The 22513-nt window shown below is 40.3% G+C and overlaps 1 protein-coding gene and 1 pseudogene across 9 annotated transcripts in view; both read right to left on the bottom strand.

The window, feature by feature from the left end:
- Positions 1 to 465: 465 nt before the first annotated feature.
- CCDC18 (coiled-coil domain containing 18) overlaps positions 466 to 22513 on the bottom strand; it is a 139487-nt gene continuing 117439 nt past the window's right edge. For 6 of the 9 annotated variants that reach the window (XM_070405615.1, XM_070405609.1, XM_070405611.1 and 3 more), the window contains 3 exons: positions 17130 to 17330; positions 12708 to 13175; positions 466 to 538 (listed from right to left, as the gene is read on the bottom strand). In XM_070405615.1, coding sequence (XP_070261716.1) covers positions 524 to 538; positions 12708 to 13175; positions 17130 to 17330 — 684 coding nt within the window. In that variant the 3' untranslated portion in view covers positions 466 to 523. The remainder of the gene's footprint in view (positions 539 to 12707; positions 13176 to 17129; positions 17331 to 22513) is intronic. The other 3 variants (XM_070405614.1, XM_070405616.1, XM_070405618.1) reach the window with 3 other exon arrangements.
- Positions 19245 to 22348, bottom strand: LOC139004396 (archaemetzincin-2-like; annotated as a pseudogene).

Genomic DNA, 22513 nt, shown 5'->3' with positions numbered 1-22513 from the left:
CAATGTACTTGTGCATTTTAACAATAATCCTATATAATAAAAGCCTAATATGCAAATCGACCAAATAGCGGGAATGACCAGTGGAACAACCGGTTGCTATGATGCGCACTAACCACCAGGGGGCAGACACTCAACACAGGAGCTTCCCCCAGCCCGCAGGCCCCAGGCCAGCCAAGGTGGGTGCCAGTGGAGGCCCCCCAATTGCCCTGCCAGTCACCCCACAGATCGGCCCTGATGGCCGGCCAGGCCTAGGGACCCTACCTGTGCACGAAGCACCGGGCCTCTAGTTTTTACATAAAAAACAAAGAAAGCAGAAAATTTAAACCAAAAATAATGAATTAATTTTCACAAAAAATATAAGTAAGCTTTAGAAGAAAGAACTTTCTTTAAAAATATTGAAATATAAAATTTATTCAAAAGCAATAAAATAACAGCTTCTATGAAGTATGAGCTACATATAATACAGAAACACAGCACTGTACCATAAGTCACATTTTTTCATCACATCAACATCTTCTTTTAATTATAAATCTTCTCCCTGGAATAATACAAAATAATAGATTAATATTGAAATATTATTATATTGATTTAGCATTAAAAATCCACTAAAACAATCAGGAGCATAATTTAAAGCAAGACTGAAAATACTAAGCTAATTGAAAAAATGAATAAAAATGGATCAATAATGGACCTCATGGATGTAAAAAGCAAACAATTCTGGTTGAGGATGGGGAAGGAATGCAAGGTTAAACTAAATTGATTTAAAACACAAAAATGGGGACATAATAAAAATAAGATACTTAGCCACTGGTGTCACATAGTTCAAATGAGGGCATGATAAGAAAGATCAAAGGCTACATGAAGAAAGTCAATGAAAAAGAAAGAAGAAAAAATAAAAATAGAGCAGGAAATTAAAAAAAAAAAAGAAATAAAGTTTGCCCAAAGAAAGTAGCACAACATAAAGTAGAAAAATAGAGGGAAAGGGCCCAGGAGATTCTAAAAATGCAGGTCAAATACTCTTATCATACCTTGGCCTTTCCATGGGCCAGGAACTTGAAAATGTTATTATGTCTCTAGATATTACCTGCACTCCTGCCTCATCTTGTTTTTTCCCCCATTTCCCCGCCTGTAGCTGATTTTTTCAATTCTTATTTTTCATTTTATTGCATAGTATACAGACTATATTTTGTAAACTACTTTTCCTTTTTGTAAATAAGATGGAAATAATAAGAAATAATACTTCCTATAACTTCCGAATAAACTATGACTTGGCTAATCAATCAACAACACTTTCACTGCTCTAATCTAAAACAAAAGTTCTTTACTGGAAGTCTGTGAATGCCTTAAAATTGTATATGTGTAATATTTTGTGAGTTCTGAAGCTTTTGTCAGAAAAGCAGAATACTACTGTTAGCGGTTTTATTGTGAATGAAATTGCCAACATAGCTAAGTGTCAGGAAATTTAGTATTTGGGCTGCAACAGAAGAAAGGGAGCTAACACTTGCTAAGCACTTCTCACATACCAATTTCTATATGGTATTCTGCTGAACCAGTGGATTTTAAGGCTGCATTCTCTCTGGAGCGGGAACTCCATTAAGGTCAATTGATGCCCTAAGCACAGTCCAACAATGCCTCCTGGCCCTTCCATTGCTTACAATAATGAGTTTAAGGTCCAAATCAGCGGATGAGTTAAATGCTATCAGACTTGGCCAGCTGGTTTTACTCTCTATAGAAGTGAAACTCACACCATGAGTCAGAAACAAATGTAATAGCCAATGACACCTCAAACCAAGCTTTTAAACTTTACATTCACCATTCCAAAGAAAAAGGTGTTTTTAAAAATATATTTTTATTAATTTCAGAGAGGAAGAGAGAGATAGAAACATCAATGATGAGAGAGAATCATTGATCGGCTGCGTCCTGCATTCCCCCTTACTGGGGATCAAAACTGCAACCCAGGCATGTGCCCTTGACAAGAATCGAACCGGGATCATTTAGTTTGCAGACCGATGCTCTATCCACTGAACCAAACTGGCTAGGGCAGAAAAAGACTTTTTAACATGACAGATAAAGATAATTACAAAAAATTCTATTCCAGTTAAGCGTGGCAGTGAAAGAATTAAATGCATTATAGCTAGGGCACAAAACTCTGTGGTGCTTCCACTTCCCTTGGTGCCCGTGCCCTAAGCTTGTGCTTATTTTCTTTAAAGGGTAATCCAGGGCAGTCCTGGAGTCTGAATATGCAGTCATGAAACAGGGTGAGCACGTAGCTGGTTAAAAATCGGACATAACCCTCCCTCAACCAGATAAATTATCTTCACATCTGATTGACATATTTGAAATTCTTTCTAACACTTCATTTAAACAATAGTTTACTTGGCTTAAAAGTGTTTAAAGATTGTTCTTGTAAATTGGAGACCAATGCAGTTAGTAGATGAATAAGCTGAGAACCAGAACTAGCCTGTAGATCATGGGAAGGGAGAGGGAGAGAGAGACAGAAATATCAATGATGAAAGAGAATCACTGATGGGCTGCCTCCTGCACGCCCCTTACTGGGATAGAGATCGCAACCCAGGCATGTGCCCTTGACCAGAATCAAACCTGGTATCATTTAGTCCACAGGCCGATGCTCTATTCATTGAGCCAAACTGGCTAGGGCAGAAAAAGACTTTTTAACATGACAGATAAAGATAATTTTAAATATCTCATGTAAAATTTACAAGGCAATCAATACATGTTTATTAGAGCAATGTACACGTAAATGACCATAAACAGTAAAACCATAGCAAGTCAAAGTTTCAATAGTAGCAGTTCTCACTCTGAATTTTCTTACCTTCCATAAAAAAACAAAAACAACCCAACAGTGAAATTAGAAAACAATGGAAGCCCTACAGAAAAGCATTGAAAAGATGCCTTTCATTACCTTTCCCATAAGATTAATAATGTATAATATGCAAGTAATGAGCATCAGAGAATTGAAGAAAACCCTCAGATGAGCATTTGTAAAGCATAAGTCCCAGAATGGGTTCCAAAGGAGCCCTGGAGTGAGTTCTGAGTAACCCAAAGAGCCAGTCCCTTCTATCTATGACAAAATTAAGTCAACATAGGTCATGCAATTTGAGGCTCATGAGCCATGAGAATCCCATGTGAGCTTAAAGAAATGAGCAGTAACTATGGTTAATGCAAATTTAAAACTCAGTAGAGTATAGCTACAATAAACAACCATATGTACATAGAATTTAACTTTGGCTGAATTTTCTTAGGAACTGCTACAGTAGTTTGCATATTTTTATTTTTTTATTGATTTCAGAGAGGAAGGAAGAGGGAGAGAAAGATAGAAACAATCAATGATGAGAATAACTAATCAGCTTCCTCCTGCACACTCCACACTGGGGATTGAGCCTGCAACCCAGGCATGTGCCCTGACCGGGAATTGAACCCTGATCTCCTGGTTCATAGGTTGATGCCCAACCACTGAACCACACCACGCAGGCTCTTCCCTGATCCTAAACCTACAATAGATGATACTCTATGTCTTAAATTATACTCTTTCTTCTTATTTCACTAAGACAATAAAGGCAATCAATAAAGAAATTCCTCCCTTCCCACCAAATCTTTTTTTTTTTTAAATCTTTATTGTTCAGATTATTACATTTGTTCCTCTTTTTTCCCCCCATAACTCCCCTCCTTCCAGCTCCCACCCCACCCTCCACCCTCACTCCCCACCCACTGTGTTCATCCATAGGTGCATGATTTTTGTCCAGTCACTTCCCGCATCTCCCACACCCCTTTTCCCCCCAAGAATAGTCAGTCCATTCCCTTTCTATGTCCCTGATTCTATTATAATCACCAGTTCATTCTGTACATCAGGTTATTTATTCACTTGATTCTTAGATTCACTTGTTGATAGATGCATATTTGTTGTTCATAATTTGTATCTTTACCTTTTTCTTCTTCTTCCTCTTCTTAAAGGATACCTTTCAGCATTTTATATAATACTGGTTTGGCGGTGGTGAACTCCTTTAGCTTTTCCTTGTCTGTGAAGCTCTTTATCTGACCTTCAATTCTGAATGATAGCTTTGCTGGATAAAGTAATCTTGGTTGTAGGTTCTTGGTATTCAGCACTTTGAATATTTCTTGCCATTCCCTTCTGGCCTGCAAAGTTTCTGTTGAGAAATCAGCTGACAGTCGTATGGGTATTCCCTTATAGGTAATTGAGCCTCTTTCTCTTGCTGCTTTTAAGATTTTCTCTTTGTCTTTTGCTCTTGGCATTTTAATGATGATGTGTCTTGGTGTGGTCCTCTTTGGATTCCTTTTGTTTGGGGTTCTCTGCGCTTCTTGAACCTGTAAGTCCATTTCTTTCTCCAGGTGGGGGAAGTTTTCTGCCATTATTTCTTGAAATAGGTTTTCAATATCTTGCTGTCTCTCATCTTCTGGCACTCCAATAATTCTGATATTAGTCCGCTTAAAGCTGTCCCAGAGGCTCCTTACACTATCTTCACACTTTCGGATTCTTTTTTCATTTTGCTTTTCCAATTGGGTGTTTTTTGTCGAATCTTTGGTTTGATTCTTGAGCTCCTCTGGTCTGCTATTGGGTATAATATTCTTTATTTCAGTCCGTGTATGCTTACTTTCTAATTTCTTTATCGTAGCATCGAGGGTCTCATTAGTTTTCATGAGGCTCTGCACAAATTTATGGCAAGCCCTCAAAATTGCGATTCTTAGCTCCATATCCTCCATTTCTGTCATGTTTTTTTGTCTCCGCATCTTTTATGCTTTCTTGGTGCACCCCCTTGTGGTCTCTGTGCGCAGTCTTGTTCTAGCCAAGCCTTAATTGTTGTAGTTAACACTAGAGGGATTTGACCACCAGGCCGACTGGCTGTAGGAATCAGCTGAGCGGAAAACTTCAGTCCTCTGGGGAGGCGCTAATCCAGCCTTTGCCTGAGGCAATTGGCAAATGGCTGTGCGCAGGGCCTGGGCGGGGCGGGCTCAACAGGGCGGGGGGAGGGAGCAGCTATGGCCGCTCTCAGTCCGTCCCCAGGGGCTCTGCCTCTGTGTCCCCACAACCGCTGCAAACCTCGGAGGGGCCGTAGCCAGACAGTCCCGCTTCTCCCGTTTGAGTCTGGGTCCCTAGAGACTCGCCCGGATCTGTAGCCCAGAGTCTGAGACTCACTCCTGATTGAAAACGACAACCGCGCCCTCAGCCGCCAGCCCGCTTTGCGCGCGCACCACCTCACCACCGCACCACCGTACCTTTAAATTTTCCACACTACGCCTCCTCTGAGCATCGGAATGCTGTTGTTTTTGCTTCTAGTTGAAGAGTCTCTCCTCAGCCAGCCTTCCTGTGGTTCTGGTTGATGTCCGTTCCGACTTTTAGTTGTATTTTTGAAGTGGTTGTTTACGGCGGCAATCTCCGGTGTTTACCTATGCCGCCATCTTCGATTCTCCCCACCAAATCTTCCACTGTACATGTTTCTGTACCCATATATTCTGCCTTTTTTTCCACTGCAGTCGATGAACTGCCTTCTTTATTCAAGGCCAATTCTGCTTCTCTACTGGATCCTATCTTCTTCTACCTTAAGAATTTTATTCCTTCCACTCTTTGTCTTGAATTATCAGTTTCCATGTCTACTGGATCATTCCCACTAATATATAAAATGCTGGTTTATTGCCCTGATCAGTGTGGCTCAGTTGGTTGGGTGTCATCCCGTGCACCAAAAGGTTGCTGGTTCAATTCTTGGTCAGGGCACATGCCCGTGTTGTGGGCTCAATCCCTGGTAAGGAGCATGCAGGAGGCAGCTGATCTCACATCAATGCTTCTCTCTCTTTCTCCCCCTCTCCCCCTCTCTCTCTAAAAATAAATAAAATAAATGTATAAAAATAAATGTATAAAAATCCACTGCATTCCTATACACTAACAATACAATTTTAGAAAAAGAAATGAGGAGAAAAAAACAATTCCTTTTGCAATTGCAATAAAGAGAATAAAATACCTAGAAATAAACTTAACAAGGATGTGAAGGAACTATATACTGAAAATTACAAGACATTATTTAAAAAGTTGAAGAAAACACAAAGAAATGGATATTTTATGTTCATTAAAATAATCAACGTAGTTAAAATAGTCATATCAACCCTAGCTGGTTTGGCTTAGTAGATAGAGCGTCGGCCTAAGGACCAAAGGGTCCTAGATTCAATTCCAGTCAAGGGCATGTACCTCAGTTGCAGGCTCCTCCCCTACCATAGGAATTGGTCAGGGCTCATGTAGGAGGCAACCAATCGATATGTCTCTCTCACTGTCTTTCCCTCTTTCTTCCACTCTAAAAATCAATGGAAAAATATCCTCAGGTGAAGACTAAAAAAAATTAAATAAATAAATAAATAAATAAATAAAATGGCCATATCACCCAAAGCAATATACTGATTTAATGCAATCCCCATCAAAATCCCAATAAATTTTTTTTAAGAAATAGAACAAAAAATCCCAGATTTGTATGGAACCACAAAAGACTCTGAACAACCAAAGCAATCCTGAAAAATAAGACAAAGCCAGAGGATCACTCTCCCTGACTTTAAATTATACTACAAACCAACAATAATCAAAACAGCATGATACTGTGGCAGAAAACAGATGCACAGACCAATGGAACAGAATGAGAACCCAGAAATAAACCCACATGTATACGGGCAAATAATTTTCGATGAAGGAGCCAAAAACATACAATGGTGAAAAGAAAGCCTCTTCAATGAATGGTGCTGGGAAAACTGTAAAGCCACATGCAAAAGAATAAAACTAGACTGCTATTTGCTACTATACACAAAAATTAACTCAAAATGGATCACAGACCTAAATATGAGACCTGAAACAATAAATTACATAGAAAAAAAACAGGGGATTTTATGAATTTGACCTCCAAGGCAAGAGAACTCAAAACCACATAATAAATGAATGGGACTATATCAAACCAAAAAGCTCTGCACAGTAAAAGAAACCATCAACAAAACAAAAAGGTAACCAACCAAATCGGAGAAAATATCTGCAAACAACACTTCTGATAAGGGGTTATCCAAAATATATAAAAAACTCATACAGTTCAACAACAAAAAAGGAGCAATCCAAATAAAAAATAGGCAGAGGAACTGAATAGATTCTTCTCCCGAGAAAACCCACAAATAGAAAACACATGTATGAAAAGATGCTCAACTCCACTAGCTATTAGGGAAATGCAAATCAAAACTACAATGAGATACCATCTCACACCTGTGAAAATCGCTATTATCAACAAAACAAGTAATAACAAGTGTTGGAGAGGTTGTGCAGAAAAAGGAAATCTCATTTACTGCTGGTGGGAATGTAAACTGGTACAGCCACTATGGAAAACAGTGTGAAGGTTCCTCAAAAAATTAAGGATATAGCTAACATATGACCCAGCAATCCCTCTTCTGGGTATCTACCTGAAAAATGTGAAAACATGTATTCATAAAGATATACATATCCCTATGTTCAGTGCAGCATTATTCATGGTGACCAAGACATGGAAACAATTTTTCTAGTATCCTTGAATATGATTGGATAAAAAAAAAGACGTGGTACAGCCTTGGCAGCTGTGCTAAATGGTTAGAGCATCAGCCTGTGCACTTGAGGGTCTTGGGCTCAATTCCTGGTCAAGGGCATATACCTGAGTTGAAGATATAATCCCCACTGTATGGGAGGCAACCAATTGACGTGTCTCACATCGATGTTTTTCTCTCTCTCCACCCTTCCCGCCCTTCCATTCTCTCTAAAAAAAAAATTTTTAAAAAAATCAATGAAGAATATATCCTCACTCCTCAGGAGAGAATAAAAAAAAAATGATGACGTGATACATATATACAATGGAATACTACTCAGCCATAAGAAAAGATGAAACACGGCCATTTGTGACAACCTGGATGGATCTTGAGAATATGATGCTAAGCAAAATAAGTCAAGTCACACAGAAAAAGTCAAGAACACTCACATGTGGGATATAAAACTAAAAGCAATAAATGAACAAGCAATCCAAACAAACAGAAACTAATAGACACAAACAACAGTACGGTGTTTAGCAGCAGCAAAGGAGGGCGGGGGAGGAAGTAAAGGGGATCAAATATATAGTGGAACCTCATTTCTCTAACTTAATTCGTTCCAGAAGGCTGTTCGAGTAGTGATTTATTCAAAAACAGAATAATTTTTTCCATTACAAATAATGTAAATTGAATTAACACATTCCAGACTCCTAAATGATTGTTTTAACCTTTCTTATATACAGTGCATGTCTAATGTACTGCTTAATTTATAAACAAACACTTCTTTTCTTAAATTTATTGACTTCCTATTAGCCTTAAAGGAATTTTTCACATGTCACTGTCTCTGAAATGCTATCACCAGCTAACTGCTTTTAGTTATATAATCAACAATTTTTCTACCTCTTCAATTACCTATGATTGCTGTTTTGTGAGCAATTTCACACCCTTAGCAACATTAGCACTCTTTTTTTATGTTTATTTATTTATTTTAAAAAAATGTATTTTATTGATTTTTTACAGAGAGGAAGGGAGAGAGATAGAGTTAGAAACATCAATGAGAGAGAAACATCGATCAGCTGCCTCCTGCACATCTCCTACTGGGCATGTGCCCGCAACCCAAGTACATGCCCTTGGCCGGAATCGAACCTGGGACCTTTCAGTCCGCAGGCTGACGCTCTATCCACTGAGCCAAACCGGTTTCGGCAGCACTCTTTTTTTAAAAAAATTTATTTTATTGCTTAAAGTATTGCAAAGAGTAGTACATATGTCTCCTTTATTTCCCCATTGACCTTCCCCCGGCCTCCATTGGTTGCACTCTTGATGGCCTCTTTATGTTTTCAAATTGTGTTAACCCTCTATTTCACCAGCAACAAAAGCCTTCTCTCCTTTGTTTGTTGCCTGAGAGACACGTTTTGTCATGCTGAGGTATCAACACGAAAGGGTTGTCAGCTGAGACATTTTTTCTGTGAACAACTTGGGTAGAGAATCAAATTGTTTGAGATGGGAGACGTTAGAGAAAAGACGTTTTGACTGTATAGTAATGAAAGAAGATTTGACTTTGGGTGGGTGACACACAATGCAATATACAGATGATGTATTATAGAATTGTACACTTGAAACCTGTATAATTTTATTAATGTCACCCCAATAAATTTAATAAAAAATTAAACAAAAAAATTATAACTTCAGCCTCAAACTAATCACTCATTTGTCATCGCCACCTAGACATCTAATAGAAATCTCAAATTTAATATATCTAAAATCAAACTCTTGATTATGTCTATGCCTCCAAATCTGCCTATCTCCTAGTATTCCCCATCTCAGTAAATGCTCAGATACTCTGGCCAAATTCTTTGACCTCTATTTCACTCAAAGCCTACATTAAATCCTGTTGGTTCTACTTTCAAAATATATCCAGAAATTGAACCATTCTCAAAAGTTCTACATCTCTCCTCCTGCTTATCCAAAATCATCTCTTGCCTGGATTATTACAAGTAGCCTCCTAGATCAGTGATGGCGAACCTATGACACGCGTGTCAGAGGTGACACGTGAACTCATTTTTTTGGTTGATTTTTCTTTGTTAAATGGCATTTAAATATATAAAATAAATATCAAAAATATAAGTCTTTGTTTTACTATGGTTGCAAATATCAAAGAAATTTCTATATGTGACACAGCACCAGAGTTAAGTTAGGGTTTTTCAAAATGCTGACATGCCCAGCTCAAAAGGTTCACCATCACTGTCCTAGATAGTGTTTTTTACTAGATAGTTTTTGCTTTTGCGTCTTTATCATCCATTCTTCGTAAAGCAGCCAGAGTAGTCCTTTAAAAACATAAATCAGATCATGTCATGTCCTTAAGCAGAACCCTTCAATGGCTTCCCATTACAATTCAAATAAAATCCAAACTTCTTACAGGAACTATAAGATCCCTTTCGTATCCCACAGAATTATCTCTTACTTTCTCATCTACTACTTTCCCTCTTGTTTACACCAAACCAGCCACACACATCCTAGCTGATTTTTGAACGTGAGGCATGCTACCACCTCAGCATTTTAGTAGCTGTTGTTCCCTTTCCTCCAATGTTCTTCCTCCAGATACTGAGATAGTTTACTTCCTTATTTCCTACAGGACTCTAATCAAATGTCAGAGGCCTGTCCTGATCACTATATCTAAAATAGTAACCCTGTCACAAGGCATCCTCTTACCAACTTTCTTCATAACATTTCTTTGCACCTAGCATTAGAACATATGTCTATTTAGTTGTTTATTGATGGTCTCCCCACTAAAATGGAAGTTCTGTTTGGACAGGTTCTTAGTCATTTTTGTTTATTCCCATAATCCCAGAAACTATAATTATATAGTTTTTCAATAAATTCTAAATGAAGTGAATAGCTGAATAAATGATATACAGTAATCACAACTGTAATCTTAAAGGCTAAATGAAAACAAATTTTATCAGGTTTTATAGAAGACTAGAGGCCCGGTGCACAAAAATTTGTGCACTGGGGGGGGGGGGGGGGGGGGCTCAGCCTGGCCTATGCCCTCTTACAGTCTGGGACCCCTCGGAGGATGCACACCTGCTGGCTTAGGCCCGCTCCCTGGGGGATCGGGCCCAAGCTGGCAGTCAGACATACCTATGGCAGCCCGGGAGCCCTTGGGGGATGTCCACTTACCAGCAGGGAGCAGAACTAAGCTGCAGTTGGACATCCTTAGTGCTGCTGAGGCGGGAGAGGCTCCTGCCACCACTGCTGTGCTGGCAGCCATCAGCCTGGCTTGTGGCTGAGCAGAGCTCCCCCTGTGGGAGCGCACTGACCATCAGGGGGCAGCTCCTGCATTGAGCGTCTGCCCCCTGGTGGTCAGTGTGTGTCATAGTGACCAGTCATTCCCAGTCTTCCTGCTGTTAGAGTCAATTTGCATATTACCCTTTTATTATATAGGATTGAGGCCTGGTCCATGGGTGGGGGCCAGCTGGTTTGCCCTGAAGGGTGTCCCGGATCAGGGTGGGGGTCCCGCTTGGGTGCCTGGACAGCCTGGGTGAGGGGCTGATGGCTGTTTGCAGGCTGGTCACACCCCCTTCAGGGTGGGAGTCCCCACTGGGGTGCCTGGCGAGCCTGGTGAGGAACTAATGGCTGTTTTCAGGCTGGCCAAGCCCCCTGGCGACGGAAGCTCTCAGCCTCTCCTTTTATTCTTTTTTTTTTAATTCTGGGATTTATTTACCTTCTATAATTGAAACTTTGTAGCCTTGAGTGGAGCTCAGAGCCGGCCAAGGCAGGCGGGAAGCTTGGCTTCCTCCATCGCCAGGGGCAACCCAAGCCTCCTGCTTGCTCCAGCTCCTTGGCCACGGCCAGCTGGAAGCAGGTATCTGGGGTTTATTTATCTTCTATAATTGAAACTTTGTTGCTTTGAATGGAGCTCAGAGCCAGCCGCAGCAGGCTGGAAGCTTGGCTTCCTCCATCACTTGGGCAACCAAGCCTCCTGCTCGCTGCAGCTCCGTGGCTGCCGGCCGCCATCTTGGTTGGGTTAATTTGCATATAGTTGCTCTGATTGGCTGGTGGGCGTGGCTTAAGGCATAGCAAAGGTACGGTTAATTTGCATGTTTGTCTTTTATTAATGTAGATTGTCTTGTTTATTATACCACAATTTCATAATGTGTAAATTTTGTTTTAAACACAATATTACATTTATATAGTTTTTTACATGTAAATAGTAAGTTAAGCTTTTTAAAATATATATGTTTCTATTTATTTCAGAGAGGAAGGGAGAAGGAAAGAGAGATAGAAACATCAATGATGAGAGAGAATCACCGATTGGCTGCTTCCTGCACACCCCCCACGGGGGATGGAGCCCGCAACCCAGGCATGTGCCCCTGACCAGAATCGAACTCAGGACCCCTCAGTCCGCAGGCCGATGCTCTATCCACTGAGCCAAACCAGCTAGGGCTAAGCTTTTTTTAATGTGAGAAAGGGTATGGAGAAATGAAAAGAAACTATAACACTGTCTTGAATCCATTCTAAAAACACTTTTCAAATTGTTCAGGCTACCAAACCTATTTTTATTTGTTTAAAAATGAGGCAAATGGGCACTTTAAGAAAGCGACGGTAATATTACCTAGAAAAGATTATTTATTTCCATATGCAAACTATAGATTAAATACTTACAAACAATGTTGAATGTAGTAGGTATATAGTTGCCTATTCAGTATGATATGTTCAAAGAATAACGGTAGTAGATAAATCATGTGAATGAGATATTCTGAGCCACTGTGGAAGTTTATGACCAAAACAAAGGTTACCTTAATCTTTACTAGAATGGTTTCCAGGAAATCTAGAAACAAACTAATTTTGAACATTTTCCAATATTCTTGAGTTAAAAATACTTTCCTAACACAAGGTAGAATAAGTCCTTTAAGCAAATATGGAGATTATATTTAATAAAAAATATAGGTTATTTTTAAAAAATTACTTTTCAAAGCAAAATTTTTAACTCTACTTTTCAGTTGTAAAAGCATTCCAAACTTTCAGTGATTTTTTGTACTTTCAATATTTGTGTACATCATCTAATGGCATGCTTCATTTAAACATGGATTTTCTACAACTAATAAAATGATATTCAATGGAGACAAATCATTATAACTTCTAATGTATAAGATACATACCTGAGTTAAGCCAGCACCTGTTTGCATAGAAGACTTTTTAAATAGTCTCACTTCTTTGTTTATGTATCTTAGCATTCCACTAAGAGTACTGAAGTCATTATTCTCAGAACTGTCATCTTCTAGGTCATATGAGAGAGGTTTAAATGAGTCAGACTGGGTATAAGTCAGATCCTTCTGGCTTTCTTCTAATGTTGAAGGTTGTCCTAATTGCATTTTTTTTAAGTCCTGTAGTAATTCTGCAGAAAGATCTTCATCACTATAAGTTTTGAAACTAAGGTCACTGGCACTAATGGAGCGACGTAGTTTTCTACACTTGAGAAAAGCTGTTTGAACATGTTTAGTAAATTTTGGATCTTGAATGTCAGGCATGTTTCCTATTGGAGATGTGAAGGAGGCTGGTAGAAACTTGACATCTTCTGCCCTTTCATGTCCAGAAATTTTGGCTTGTAATCTAGTTAATTCTGATTCCTGTAGAAAAATTGTACATAGGAGGTACTCAATACTCTTCGTTGAATAAAATCACCGACTCTTAGAAGTCATCTAAGTCTATCTTCATCCCAGTATAAAAATTCCTTTTATAACAAATTAACAGGGTTTTCCCAGCTCTGTTTCAACCCTTTTGGACAATTAGATATGTTCACTTGAAATACGTTTAAACTACACTAAGGAATTCCATAAAAACTAGATTTTCCTTATATATATTTTTTCTGCTTAGTGTTAATCACAATATCATTCTCTAGTCAAGACTAAAATCTTCATCTAAAAATTTCTCTACAAAAGTATAAAAATACACAATCTTTTGTTAATCTAATATACACACACAAAAAACCCCACAACTCCCTTCAGAATTTCTAATAGAAAATAAATGTATATTAGCTACTCTGCTTTATATGTCCTCATTATAAGAAAGCTTTATTATGGTAGAAAATTTTCAAGGAAAAACCAACCTTTAAGGAAATGATTACTAATATTTAATAAATCAATCCTTATTAAATAAACTTTTCATTTCTATTATTTTTCCATGTCCTGCATTTGGGTCTTCTGACCCAATTTTGGGATTCTAAGAATGAGGCTACATACTTTGAAAAATAATAAAGCCTAAGAAAGTGAAGAAAATACATTTTCATTTTAAAACTTAAATGATATGTGTAGTAGTCTCCTGTTCAAATACATTCTTTTTCTTATGGGTATCCATAAGATATAAATTTCTAAATCAGCTATTTTTAATTTGATACTTTCTATTTTTTCTAAAAATATGATGCTTATAACTGTCATTACCACAGTGTGCATTACAAAATGTAAGTTTAATATGCATATATCAGTTCTTTTATATCTTTATACTACTTCATCTAGAAAAACTTTATAAGTGGCAGGTGTGCCAAATTTTTTAAAGTAAGTCTTGGATTCACATTCTTATAATTACAATTAATAAAGTACCTATAGAGTAGATATATACTGCTATGTGAGAAGTTTAAAAAAAAAACAAACCTCTAGCGTGTTATCTAGCCATAATTGAGAAATGCAGTATCTCACAATTTTTAGTCAATTTTTCCCAATGAAGTTTTATAATTTTGTATAAATGTTATTAATCCCCAGAATATTAGGTATATTAATGTTTCAATAAAAGCAGAAAGAGCCTGGCCGGTGTGGCTCAGTGGTTGAACATCAATCCATAATCCAAGAGTTCACCAGCTCAATTCCCAGTCAGGGCACATGACTGGGTTGCAAGCTCAATCCCCAATAGGGGGTGTGTAGGAGGCAGCCAATCGATGTTTCTCATCAATGTTTCTATCTCTATCCCTCTCTCCCTTCCTCTCTCTCTAAAAATCAATAAAAACATACTTTAAAAAATCCAGGAAGAGTATTCAACCAAAACATAATTTTAGATTGTCTATTCAGCTTTCTTTTAGTACTGTGAATATCAAGGCATCCTATCTAATAATAGACAAACATGGTAATTAACCATACCTCCGCTACGCTTCCCATTGGCTAATCAGGGTGATATGCAAATTAACTGCCAACCAAGATGGCGGCCGCAGCCACGCAGCTGAAGCGAACAAGAGGCTTGGTTGCCCTGGCAATGGAGGAAGCCAAGGTTCCCCGCCTGCTGCGCCAGGCTCTGAACCTGAAAGCAACAGCTCCAAAATGCAACTATGTTTCAATTATAGAAGCGAAACAAACCCCAGAGACCTGCTTTCAGACAGCCTGGCATCGGAGCTGAAGCTGCAACAAAGTTTCAATTACAGAAGGTAAATAAATTCCAGAATTAAAAAAGAAAAAGAAAAAAAGGAGAGACTGGGAGCTTCAGTTGCAGGCCTGGCCAGCCTGAAAACAGCCCTCAGCCCCTCATCCAGGCTGGCCAGGCACCCCAGTGGGGACCCCCACCCTGAAGGGGGTGTGGGCAGCCTGAAAACAGCCATCAGCCCCTCACCCAGGCTGGCCAGGCACCCAAGCGGGACCCCCACCCTGATCCGGGACACCCTTCACGGCAAACCAGCCGGCCCCCACCTGTGCACCAGGCCTCTATCCTATATAGTAAAAGGGTAATATGCAAACTGACCCTAACAGCAGAAAGACTGGGAATGACTGGTCACTATGACACACACTGACCACCAGGCGGCAGACGCTCAATGCAGGAGCTGCCCTCTGGTGGTCAGTGTGCTCCCACATGGAGGAGCTCTGCTCAGCCACAAGTCAGGCTGATGGCTGCCAGTAGAGCGGTGGTGGTGGGAGCCTCTCCTGCCTCCTCAGCAGTGCTAAGGATGTCCAACTGCAGCTTAGGTCTGCTCCCCGCTGGCAAGTAGACATCCCCCGAGGGCTGCCGGGCTGCCAGAGGAATGTCTGATTGCCAGCTTAGGCCCAATCCCCTGGGGAGCAGGCCTCAGCCAGCAGATGATTATCCCCCGAGGGGTCCCAGACTGTGAGAGGCCACAGGCCGGGCTGAGGGACCACCTCCCCCCCAACCGAGTGCACAAATTTTTGTGCACCGGGCCTCTAGTCCTATATAATAAAAGGCTAATATACAAAAAGACTGAACGGTGGAACAACTGGACAACCGAAAAACCGGTCGTTATGACATGCGCTGACCACCAGGAAGGGTGTGCAGAACATGATGGGTGTTGGCAGCAGGCGGCAGAGCGCAGAACCTGGTGAGAGTCAGCACGGTGGGATGGTGGAGCAGGTGAGCGGGGGCGCCAGATCAAGGTGGGATGCAGGTCGCTGTCATCAGGGCAAGCTTCTGGTGGTTACTGAATATTCTTTGCTCCTGTGCACCGCAGTCCCACCTGGCACTTGCACCCACTGCCAATGCCAGCCCTGTTTGCACCCGCTGCTGGTGCTGGAGCTGCCAGTTGCACCTGCTGCTAGCGCCTGGTGCATTCCTGATCACTCGGCACCATCAATGGCTGCTAGAGGCAGCTGCCAGCCCCTGAGGGCTTCTCCACTTCCCCCTGCTCCTGAGGGGCAATCAGGGCAGCAGCTGCCACTCGCACCTGCTGACAGCACCAGCCCCACTTGCACCCACTGCTGGGGCCAGCTCCAATCGCTCTGCGCCGTCAGCGGGTGCAAGTGGGGCCAGCGCCGTCCGTGCATGGGAGAAGCAGCAGTGGGAGCAGGGCTGCTGGTAGACAGGGGACTGGGGTCCAGTACAGGAGGGGCTGGGCGGGGGCACGGAGGATGGGCCGAGGTCTGCCCCTGTGCCCAAAGTTCCTTTCAAGGTGCACGAATTCATACACTGGGCCGCTAGTATTATATAAGAGATTTACGTGCTTAGCTTAGTAACTAGAAATATTTCTACGGTATTATTTAATTAAGATTTTTGGCTTTTTAATAATTTTCATTTTGCTATAAAATGATTTTTCTAACTATCAATTAGATTATTCTTTTTTTAAGGTCTTAAAAAACTGACTATGTTAATCATACACATTGGCAGTTTTAAACTAACATTAAAATTTTTATCTCTATGCATCAATACTAATATTAATTCCAAATTCCAGAATAAACTGCCATGATCAGCAGGGTAAAGAAACAGAAATAGGCTATTTGAAAAAATGACATATATACTCAAGTCAAGTAAAAACTGCAGACTGGCATTCTGGGAAGCATTTTTCTCAGCCTGTTGAGGTCTTGCTTCCAGGCATGTCATCAAATGAACTCTTATAAAAAATTTTCCAAAATAAATTTATTTTCTAGCCCTAGCTGGGTGATCAGTGGTTAGAGCACCAGCCTGCGGACTGAAGGGTCTTGGCTTCGATTCCCGCTCAAAGACACGACGTTTTCTGTCTCTCCCTCTCCATTCTACTCTCTTTAAAAATCAATGGCAAAAATATCCTCAAGTGAGGATTAACAACAAGAAAAAAATTTCTACAGGTTTGCCATTCTTACAGCAACATATGCTTTATACACTTTTATATGTTTACTTACTTTAATAAGTAATGCTTCATTTGTAGCTTCAATTACTTCATTCCGGTCTTGGACTTGTTGATGCAAACTGCTTACAGTGTCCTGAGCTTCTTCTAATTCTAATTTTGCCTTCTCTAACTGTTCATTTAGTTGCTGAACAGAAGTCTTCTGAGAGTCAACAGAAAACTTCCACTTTGCATGGTTCTCTTGATGTGAAAGCATCTATATAGCCCCAACATTGAAAAGGAAAAGAAGAAAATAGGGTGGTGTTGGTTTTAATAACATTCTAATACTTTTCACTTCCACCTAAATGAAAGTAAATTGTTTTTAATTAGAAATATCTGATTTCTCAACAGATAATATACTCGAAGAAAAAAGAGAAAGAAGGAACTATAATCTTTTTTTTTTTTTAATATATTTTATTGATTTTTTTACAGAGAGGAAGGGAGAGGGATAGAGAGTTAGAAACATCGATGAGAGAGAAACATCGACCAGCTGCCTCCTGCACACCTCCTACTGGGGATGTGCCCGCAACCAAGGTACATGCCCTTGACCAGAATCGAACCTGGGAACTTTCAGTCCGCAGGCCAATGCTCTATCCACTGAGCCAAACCGGTTTGGCAGGAACTATAATCTTAAATTTACTTAAGAACCAAATAAAATGGACTGGTTTTGGATCCTGATTTGAACACATCACTATAAAGACATTTTTGTGACGATTAGGGAAATCTGAATAATGACTAGGTAGTTGATGATATTAAGGAATTACTGTCAATTTTTAGGTGTGATAATGATATTATAAAAACCCTTATCTTTTAGAGGTAGTTATTGAAATGTTTACTAATGAAACAGTGACATCTGGGATTTGCATCCAAACAATAGCTGGTTTGTGGAAGGGGAAGGGAAGTGAGTGAGGTTAAAGATATAGTGACCACCATACTTCCCAGTTTGCCTAGGTCTTTCTGGGTTTTATGCCTTGGTGTCCTGGTTAGTTAGTAACAGCATCCCTTTTCATTCTCAAAAGTATGGTCAACATACTTACATATTAAATCAAATTGGCCAATCCAAGAGTTGTTAATTATTGAAGTTGAACAATAAAGATGGGAGAGGATTTATACCATTCTCTCAACTTTTGAATGTTTAAAATTTCCACAATAAAAACTTTTTAAAAATCTCATTTTCATTAAAAAAAAATCAGTTTAAAAAATATTTTTGTTGATTTCAGAATGGAAGGAGAGTCTCTGAGAGAGAAACATCAATGATGAGAGAGAACCATTGCTTGGATGCCTCCTGCACACCCACTACTGGGGATGAGCTTGCAACCAGGCATGTGCTCTGATCCAGAATCGAACCGTGACCTCCAGGGTCGAATGTAGGTCGACACTCAACCACTGAGCCACACAGGCAGGACCATAAAAAAATTAGTTTTGCACCCTAGCTGGTTTGACTCAATGGATAAAGCGTCAGCCTGCAGATGTTCTTCCTCTTTGAAATCAATAAAAAAAATATTTTTCAAATGCCAGCAAATATTTTTTTAAAAGTCAGTTTTGCAATAATTATTATTTTTATTATCTTATAAGAGAGAGTTTATTTTTAGAAAGTCACATAGGTAGAAGAAGTGAGCCGCAGAAGAAATGGGCTTCAGGAAATGTTACAAAGGCAAAAGAAGGGCCCTTGAAGCTTAGGAGAGAGAAGCAAGGAAGTCATGCCTGGGGGAAGGGGGTAGTGAAAGGCAAGGTGGGCGGGCTCCTTAGAGAATGAGGCTTGCAATAATTATTAAGTGACTATTCTGACAATTCTAAAACCTGTATTTAAAAAAATACTTAAATTTTTTTATCCCTTTTTCTAACTCTGTTATTTTAATGACATACTCTCTCATTTTTATAATCAATCAAACGCGCTTTAGAAATAAATCTTTGTCAAGTAATATATAGGAGAAAAACGTTATTTTTTATTAGCCATGCAAGTATTTATTTTAATTACTCCTATTTGAAGTTCCTTACTTTGGAGAACAGCAATGGCATTTTATTACCCACTCTTTCCATTCCTTAAAGGCTTCAATAAAGGTTTTGGCAAGTTCACTTATCTTCACGACTATGTTTCAGAGTGACTCCAGGTGCGTCAGCAGGTTCATCATCAATCCATCTCACCAGCCCTTTGTAACTTTTCTATAATACTGAAGCCAATAGTAGACTGCAACTTGGGTAAATAGATAGGGCAAAGGTTTAGGGGTGCTAGTCAGCTTCTTTCAAGTGGCTGGAGCTTTGCATTAGGTATGCAAGCCACTGTCAGTGTTTAAGACTTACAGGATTGAGCCCTAGCCCGGCTCAGTGATTACCCATGGACTGAAGGGTTGCGGGTTCGATTCTGGTCAAGGGCACAGACGTTGGTTGTAGGATCGATCCCTGGCCTTGGTCCAGGCACATGGGGGAGGCAACCAATTGATGTGTCTCTCCCCCTCCCTTCCATGCTAAAAATCAATGGAAAAAATATCCTCGGGTGAGGATTAACAACAACAAAAGACTTACAGGATTGAGCAGCAAAACACAAGTCACTTCAGGAATGTAAGTTATCAAAAGTTGAACAAAAAGAAACAAAAGACAAAAAAGATAGAAAAACAAAAGTTGAACAGTCACTTGAAGATGTTTTCTACAGCTCTTCACTTTGCCTTCATAGTATGAGCTATAAAAAGCTGTCATACCTGGCAAAGCTGAATGTCCTACACCATCTATCAAAGAGGCCTATTCAAAGACAAAATTCCAGGAGTTTCTGGAGTGCAAATCAACTATTGTCATTCCCACAAAAGCATCTTTAGGTTTTGTCTTCTTTAAGCACTTCAGAATATGCCCTGCATGAATTAATAGGTTCTTTGTGCTATCAATGACTCTACAGGAGCACCCCGTTGCAGAGACAGGAAGTGGTTCTAGAAGTTTTACTGTCAAGCCACAGAAAAATGCTTCACAGTAGCCCTTCAGCCATTTATTATATTCTTTACTGATAATTCTGGTCTTTCCAAGAGATCCAGTGCACTGTATATTGTGGAGAGCGGCTACAGTTTTTGGACAGGTTCAAGCCTTGGACTAATGAGAGGGCACAGTACTCTCATGGCCACGTGCAAGTCCCAGCTTGGAGGGCAGAGCCCTCCCAGCACAATTATCGCCAACAGCTATCGTTGTAAGCTTGAACCTATGGTCCGAACACTTGGCCCCACGTGTCTGAGTGATGTGGGCTTGATAGAGTTCAGGTGCATGTAATTGAAGAGGATCGAAACCCACGAGAATGTTGTAAACATCTTGACCACGCCCTTACTTTGCCTTGAGGAATCTGGCTATAAAATAAAGACACGGCTTGTAGTCCATGGTGCTGCCTCTCCATCCAGGAGCAGCATCCCACCCAGACCCAGCTTTGCTCTCTTGTCTGTCTTTTCTCTATCCTTCACCGCCCCCTCTCAGGGTCACTGAACCAGGCTGAGCTGGTGTGGCAAATAAGGCACCCTGGGGCTGAGTATGCTATGGCCATGCCGGCTCGCCACAGTATATAAAAACTGTGTTTTTCTAGAGAGGGTGTCCTTTTTGAAGGATAACTGACAGTGTCCAAAGTCTTGGGGAGTCTCTAAATGGGAGGTGATCAATCTAATTGCAAATGCAAGATAATGGGTCCAAAGAAATCACTGTACAGCTGGAAGACTGTTCGTCAAATGCTGCTGCCCAGATCTCATTTCTCATACTGTGATACAAGTGCTGGGTTCTTTGAGATGAGAGCTGTTTTTACTGTAGTGTCTGTTCAGATAATGAGAGGTCTCTTCTATTGACATCATGCTTCTATATAGTGCTTTCATTCTTCTGTTGAGTGGGGCTTACAAGAACAGGCATTCTGGGCCTGACCAAAAAAGTGTTGTACTGAGTAACTTCACTCTTGGCAGGCCTCAACATGACCCGTAGTGGTACCTATATTACATGTTATTATGTCATACATATAAAAAATTAGTACCAAATTCTACAGAGCAATACTAGAACCAAATTTTATAATTCATTTTATGTACTATCTGCTTATAAATAATTTGAGGTTGCTTACAAAAATAAAAGTTAATAAATGGGTAATCTATAATAATAAAAGCATAATATGCTAATCAGACCAGACAACCTTCGGGACGAAGCCAGGGCTGCGAGGGAAGCCCAGCTCCCAGGTGCCAGAGGGAAGCTGGTGCCAGCAGCCAGGGGAAGGAAGGCATACTCTTGCACAAATTTCGTGCATCCGGCCTCTAGTCCTATATAATAAAGAGGTAATATGCAAATTGACTGTCATGCCCTTGCACAAGATGGCCACCCCCATGTGGTCACAAGATGGCCACATTGGGCCAGCTGGGGAGGGCAGCTGGGGGAGACGGGGCCTGCAGGGGAGCAGTTAGGCTTCGATCAGTCTGGCAGGAGAGTGGTTAGGGGGTGATCAGGCTGGCAGGCAGAAGCGGTTAGGGGCAATCAGGCAGGTAGGCAGGCAGGCAAGTGGTTGGGAGCCAGCAGTCCTGGATTGTGAGAGGGATGTCCAACTGCCGGTTGGATGTCCTACAGGGATCAGGCCTAACCCGGCAGGTGGACATCCCCCAAGGGGTCCCAGATTGGAGAGGGTGCAGGCTGGGCCGAGGGACACCCCCTGTCCCCAAGTGCATGAATTTCGTGCACCGGGCCTTTAGTTAAAAATAAAAGCAGAATAGAGACCATATGATAAGTGTAATGAATAGGCACTAGCAAAAACTTGAGAAGGACTAATTATTACTGAGGGTCACTAAGTTGAGCAGCTAATATCAATTAAATAATTATGCTAAATCCAATAGCATTCACATTTGTCTTTAGAGACTAAAGGTTGTAATCTCTTGGAGTTACAAATATGTTTTGTTCGGCAGACACAATGTTTTCAAAAGGATCTGAATCTAAATGCATTAAAGCAAGACACAGTGACCACAATCTAACCAATCCTTCACAAAGATGTTATCAAACACCTTTTTTTAAATGGTGTATTGTTTTTATTTATTTTTTAATGAATCTCTATTGTTGAGATTACAGAGGTCATTCTTTTTCCATAGCTCCCCTCCACCCGGTTTCTACCCTGACCCAGGCCCTCACCACCCTATTGTCTGTGTCCATAAGTAATGCATACATACATATAAGATCTTTGTCTAATCTCCTCCCCCACCCTCTCCCACCTCCTTCGCTTTGAGAATCATCAGCCTGTTCCATTTTCATGACCCTCATTCTATTCCATTCACCAGTTTATTCTGTTCATCAGATTTTTTTATGCTTTTGATTTTTTAGATTCAATTGTTGATAGATATGTATTTGTTGCCACTTTGATGTTCATATTTTTTATCCTTAACTTTTTCTTCTTCCTCTTTTTTTTTATTAAATCTT

This window comes from Myotis yumanensis, unplaced genomic scaffold, assembly GCF_028538775.1.
Source record: "Myotis yumanensis isolate MYYU_CA2020_CCGP unplaced genomic scaffold, mMyoYum1.0.hap1 SCAF_2, whole genome shotgun sequence".
Lineage (NCBI taxonomy): Eukaryota > Metazoa > Chordata > Mammalia > Chiroptera > Vespertilionidae > Myotis > Myotis yumanensis.
Note: the sequence above shows the minus strand (reverse complement) of the source record. Positions and strands in the feature narration are given on the sequence as shown.